At 41.4% G+C, this 6643-nt stretch overlaps 1 protein-coding gene across 3 annotated transcripts in view; it reads right to left on the bottom strand.

The window, feature by feature from the left end:
- The window catches only part of RUNX2 (RUNX family transcription factor 2), a 148618-nt gene extending 142216 nt beyond the window's left edge, over positions 1 to 6402 (bottom strand). The window contains exon 1 of one of the 3 annotated variants that reach the window (XM_035321097.1): positions 5460 to 6402. In XM_035321097.1, the coding sequence (XP_035176988.1) occupies positions 5460 to 5571 (112 nt within the window). In that variant the 5' untranslated portion in view covers positions 5572 to 6402. The remainder of the gene's footprint in view (positions 1 to 5459) is intronic. The other 2 variants (XM_035321096.1, XM_035321098.1) reach the window with 2 other exon arrangements.
- Positions 6403 to 6643: the final 241 nt, after the last annotated feature.

Raw genomic sequence — 6643 nt, forward strand, 5'->3', positions numbered from 1 at the left:
AAATGTTCCTTATTTAATAATGGGTCATCATACAATGACAGAACAAAAGTGATTCACTGCTGAGGACAAGCCAAATTCTTTTCTGTATTGAAAGTGGTGTAAATCCAAAGCAAGTCAGATAATTTAAAAATTTACTCCAGTTTTGCAGCTGTGTGACAGAGAGCAGAATGTGGCCACATGTTATTTACTTCACACAGCTTTATCGTTTCATTTGTTTGACTCGACTACAATAAGATGAGGAAAGACTGTATTTTCCTCCTGGGAGTCATTTTAACAGGGAACCAGTGTCTCCTGTCCTTCATATGCCAGGGGTAATATAATGATATCATTATTACTGGAACAGACTTTTTTCCTTACTTATATTCCATCTATTAAACACTAAGAAAGCCCTCGATTTTCTAAAGACGGCAAGAAACCCCTCTGTGCACACACGCTTCCCTCCTAAGCCTGCATCCTTATTTTTCAGAGTTCGAATTCACACAGATATTGCACAAGCTCATCTGGAGCCTTCGGCTGAATGAAAATGTTAAAAATAAATAAATGAGCTGAGCCGAGTGTGCCCGAGCTCACATTCTCACAAGCCACTGGCCTCTGTTCGGGGGACTCACTGACAGTTGTAATCTGTTAGATATGCAACGGTTAGTCACGTCAGATAGTCAAAACTGAAAACTGTTTCAAGACAGGAAAAGGTGGGCGTATAACAGTGACTCAATAAAAGTCAGCAATCTTAGGCCTTCTTGCTCGTTTAAACTGCTACTTTACCAGACTCTTAAATTTTTTTTTTCTTTCTCTCTGTCTGTGTGCATTTTTGTTGCCTGTGCTTTTCCTCTTGTTGAACTCCAAAGGCATTCGATCAAGACACAAATCTTCAACAATATGTAACAGGACAAACTTAACGCAGTTTTTTCAAGCCTAATATAGAACAGCTTATATAAAAGGCATAATACGGAACAGAGCTTTGGCTGTCAAATCCAGTAATTGGTCTTTCTTTCTGGTCCAAGCCGTATATATCCCCCAAACCTGCCTGAGACATGCATCATTTATTATCCGGAGTGCGACTTCAAACCGTCTTGCCTATATTTCTCACGAATCAAAATGTGACATGGATATTTTTTTAAAGGAAATATAACTGTCACTTGGACTAAAGTGCTTTTCCAGGTGTAGCTGCGCTCCAGCTGCGCCCACCCCTCCGTGAGAGTGGAGGTCAAGATGCTGGCAAAGCTGTAAAAATCTCAGGAGGCTCAGTTTGGCCTTGGATGCCAACAGAGATGCATGGCTGAAGGTGGCTCCCCCCAGTTCCACAGGGAAATGGGTTATTTCACACACCTTTTCAGAATGACCACAACGGGAGACTAAGGTGTTTGTAGGATGTCCAGTCTTTCAGTCCTGCCCGTCCACAGCCCCCCCATGTAACCTGTTTCTTTTGCCAGTGTCGGCACGCACGCAGGCAGAGCTCAGACGTACAGCAGCTTCCCTAATGAAGCATACAGTGCCTGCACGCCTGCTTGTTTAGGTCTGAAAGGCTCTGAGCCTTTTATCCCTATCCAAGCAGGAATTCAGCCTATTGCCTGGATACCTATAAATTCACCAGGGACAGACTTAAGGCCTCCTTTAGCACAAGCCTATCGTGTCAAAGAGCTCGTATGAAATCACACGATGCCGCCATTCAGACCACAGTTACCCATATAAAACGGGTAGAATACTACTGGCAGCTGCCAAAGATGCTAAAGGGATTTTCCATACACCTCGGAATGAAGAATTTGGCCTTCCAACGCTACCGTTCTACTTCTGTGCCAAATCAGTACTCAAGTCTATTACAATAAAAAATTAGCCGGACAAAACATATTGTTACACATACTAATTCAAAGACCCTGTAAAATCATTCTGTAGAAAAGCACTGCAAGGTTTTCTACACTAAATATATCTTCGGATGATACAGCAGCCAGCAAAGACATGCTCCTTCATAAAGAGCTGCGTTTCGACCTCGCCTGTGAGCACTTCATTACTGCCTCTCAGCCAGCCTAAGTTGAACAGGTAAGCACCTAATTTGAAAGGGAAACTGGTTTTGTTCCCTAGCTGGTATTCTAACACACAGAAGCATTAATGAAGTAACATTCATGAAGCCCCACCGCACTCAGTAAACAATACATCGCTTTATTGCAGGGCGCTGCACAGCCCTGCCAGCACGCTCAGGTTCCAGAGCTTTCAAGAGATGATTTACATATTACAGGATTAAGAAGAAAATAAATTTTTAAGGTCACACGTTTCGATGATGCTTATGCTTTCCACAGATAGATGTAACTGATTTCACAGATATCCTTCCTCCGCTACGAAATCCTTTAATGCACTTTTTATCACTTGCCTTTATGCCCTTAGTCATTTAAACTATCCACTTTTAGAAGCTAAAGACTAATTGTAGTACTCTTTTATTAAATTCCCTAGCCAAGCAGGCATCTGGCACTTTTGCTTTAGTGTGTCTAAACTGTGCATTCTTTGTTATTCACACATGTGAGTCTAGCCGACACAGAAAAGGACGAGATGGACATATGTTGAAGCACAAGGCAAAAAACAGAAATTAGCTTGAAAGGAGACTCAGCAGCTTGTGTGTGTTGCATATTTTTTCAGTTAGATACTAATGTGATTAAAGTATCAGGAGACAACAAAATTAAGGTTATGATCCCCTGCTTATTGAAGACAGGAATTCTTTCTTCTCTGCGCTGTGGATCAGGCTTGTAAAAGTGAGCTACTGCCTCAAAACCACATACAAACAACTTCTGCATTCACATAAAGAGCTCTGGTTACTTATTCTGATGAATCCAGAAAGGTGTTTAAGAGACATTATACAAACAAAAGCGTGAAGTCAGGGCTTCTGCCAGGCAAGCAGCATTAATATGTATAAAATTCAAGTTTCTCCATTGAGCCATGGGAAGCAAGAAAAAAACGTGGGAGAGAAGGTGAAGTGGTAAGTTGATGATTCAGACTTCACAATCAAATTTAGAGATACAGAGATCAAAGAGCAAGCTGTTTAGAAAGATGTAAATCTAAAGTCAGGAACAGGTGTGGATTAGCTTCTCGCCACCGAAAAAAATGATTTCTTTATTACTTTATTTTTCCTGTTCTACTTCACAACCTGCATCTACCGATATTTGTCTATGTAAGTAGCTTTCTCACTTCTGTTTGCAACTACTGCTTTCTTTCCTGCTATTTTAAGCGGAGTTATAAAAATCTATCATTAATGATAACTCTTTCTCCTTTTCTCTCTCTCTCTCTCTCTCTCTCTCTCTCTCTCTCTCTCCCTCTCTGTTCTAAGTCTGGAAGACAAGTCTGGACCAATTTCTCCATCCTGCCTCTGGCAGCAGAATGCAGCATTTCAGATCCTCCACCGAGTCCCGGCTGCTTCAAAGGAAAAGCCCTACTTTCTTCCGTTAAGATCATAAGAAATATAGGGGGAGGGGGTCAGCTCTGTTTGGACATAATTACACTTCATCAAAAGAAGCTTTCTTCATCTTCCATGCGTGAAAAGTCTGCAAGCAGTTAAGTCTGTCTTTTTTCTTCCCTTTTTTTTTTTTTTTTAAATATAAAAATTGCTATTTGGGAAACTAGCCAAAACTCAGAAAGCCAATATAGTAAAACAGTGCACACCCTTTGTTTTTCTTTGAAGTCTCTTAAATAAATATGTTGAGGGTTTGAAAAGTACACTATCGCTTTTCCATAGATTCTACCCAGACTGATCAGAGAAAAATTCTATTCCAAATCTACTAGATACCAATATAAATTAAATTACTGGAACCAAATTTCAGACGTTTTGTGTTTACGTGTGTCTATATCTATAGCTACTGAGGTTTTAGGCTCTCTAGTTCATTTCCTATGTTTTAATAAAAAAGTATATATCATACATTTCAAATGAAATTCACAGATCAGAGGTAGTACATCATATCTCAGTTCTTTTTCAGCATACTGAAATACTGATACACTGCTGAACTTTTACTGTAAGGCAGCATTAGTGATGGAGCCAGGGAACCTTCAAACCTAATCCATCAGCAGAATAACAAAGCAGGCTGTTTTTTCAAAGAAAGCAAGACAAATGGAAGAGGAAGGTAGCACCTTATCCAAAAGGGCAGTGAAGTCTGCATTTATGCTGCATTACTTCTGCAGTAGCTATTCTGCATGTGGAGTTATTCTTTATTATCAATAATTTTCAAGTTGTAAAATGATAAAGAGAATCATTTAGCCAGGTTACTAAAATAATAAAAAAAAAAAAAAACAGCCACTCAAGCTACACTTATGGAATCACTTTCATAAAACACCGGTAATTGTAAAAGCATTCTGACTGACTTAAACTATCTAGGCCTCTGTCATATGTTTGATTTTTTTTTTTTTTGACAAATGTTCTTTCCTTACCTAAGATGAATTACAACTGCTTTGTACGGAATACTATTGTAAATTAGCTTTATTGCTAATTCCCAGCACAGACCATTCAGCTTTTATTTCTTTGTTTCCCTCCGTGCAGGGCCGGTTTAAAAATGAATAATTACTGTGAGTACGTAAAGCAAAAATATTTAGGTTGAAGCAAGGACTGATATAACAAACCCCTCTGAGGATTCCTGCAGCAAAGACTGAAGTGCCAGTTTCCTTCAAGCGATCCTTTCAATCATTACCTCAAATTTTAAGGCAGTTACAAGAATCTTAAATTCTTTTCAGACTCTCAGTGATTACAAAGGCTTTCTGTAACTGCAGTGTGCTTCCCAGGTTACAGGAAGGTCCTAAACAGCTGGAGGACAATGACAGCACTCTGAATCTTCAAAAAAATTGAAAGTCACCCGCCCTGACATTTAAAGTAAAGGTTAAATTTCGTTCAAGCCAAAGCTTATAGCAATTCATAAAAAAGTCAGCCAGGTTACTAAAAAGAAAAGTAAGGCTTATCTCTGTGGGTCATATGCAGTTTGATCGTAAAGGGCAGGGAAGTCACTAGAAAGCTTTCTACCAATAGCTGTAAGCCCTTAAAGAATATAACCTATAGCACATGTGATATGCAAAACCGCTTAATTATAGCTCTTCTGCAACAACTTCAGAAGAAGCTCTGCTGCTAAAGGGAATTCTGCGTCTCTCGTTACTGTGGCCTGAGATGCACTATCTGACTGTACAAAACTCATCACAAATATCCTCACTTTCTTCCACTTTTGCTGTTCAATTAGAATAGGGAACCAAGGTATTCTGTGAATCATTTTTGTAAACTGGTGTCTCAAAAATGAACAAAGACGTGGCAGAAAAACTTTGCAAGGGAGAAAACCACTTCACTTGGTTGGACAAAGTTTGCTGAAGCTTGCAAATAAAAGATGCATTCATGAAAGGCTGACAGCGATTTATTTACAGGCTAATCTGTATTTCCTTGTGAAATGAGTCTGATGTCTAGACTTTTCTTTTGCTTCACTCTGAACGTGTACAGGGCAGTGGCCTACCTCTTCCGCTTCTTCCCACAAATCGTAAGTCATTGAATCTGGCCACCTGGTTCTTCATCACGGCAGAAGCGTTTCGCAGCTCTGCAGAGTAGTTCTCATCGTTTCCAGCCATGACAGTGACCACGGTCCCATCGGGCACTTCTCCCAAGGCCACCACCTGTTAAAACGGGAAGAAAAACCACAGCTCGTGAGACAACCCTCAAAAACGCGTGTCGCCGTCCCAGCTTTGCACCCTGCCATGCTCATGACGAAGCTCTGTGGCAGCTTCTCCAGCCAACTGTGGTGAACAGTCATGTGTTAGCTGAACACAGAACAAAGTGCCACATCAAACAAAGAAACATCATGTATTGTCTCCCTCTCTCACAGCCTAATAGGGAGTTACTTCTTTGTTACATTTCTTCAGAAACATTCAACAGCCTTATGTAGAGGGCCTGGTTTAAAACTTCCTGAAGGCCAACTTTGTTCTCAGCAACCAGTGTGCAGCGAGAAAACACGAGGCAGGGCTCGTAGCCATAAATTACACACGAGAGCACATTTGAAATGGAAAGCTGGGGATTGCTATCAGCAGCCACAGCACCCAGGCTGGGTTGGTGGTGGTCGGGCCCAGCCTCCCGGCCTGTGGCCTCCTCAGGCTTCACGGGGCCACCAGCAGTGCCCGCGGACCCATCGTGATGGGTGGCACCGGGGTGGCACCAGGCACGGCTCGCAGCAAGCTGCGATGGAGCGCTTCATGGCTGCAAGTCAAGCTCTTCAGATGCAAGATGAAACAAAGGCTGCATTTCCTCGCAGGCATGTAAATCTTCAGAGCGCTCGCAAGAGTCGCGTGTGGTTAGCACCGATACCCCGCTCAAATTCCAGGACGGGTGAGGAGAATAAATTAAAGTATTTCTCCCTACGTTGCAGCTCCCTGATAGTCCCACTTTCATGCCTTGGTGGTTCTTAGTGCTCTAACCTACGATGAGATAAATGCCACAGAGCGGACAGCCGCTGTATTCTAATCTGAAAACACCAGTGATACCCACAGTATTAGCACCCTGTGACTTTCTAAAGCAAAAACAAAGTTAAGCAGGAATACTAAGTTACTAGGAAGAAAACATACAAGTTTCTTCACACGGGATAAAAAAACTCCAGAAGTGGAAATAATTTCCTGTTGCCCAGTTAACTAATACTGATGCTAGAAATGC

This window comes from Oxyura jamaicensis, chromosome 3 (genome assembly GCF_011077185.1).
Source record: "Oxyura jamaicensis isolate SHBP4307 breed ruddy duck chromosome 3, BPBGC_Ojam_1.0, whole genome shotgun sequence".
NCBI lineage: Eukaryota > Metazoa > Chordata > Aves > Anseriformes > Anatidae > Oxyura > Oxyura jamaicensis.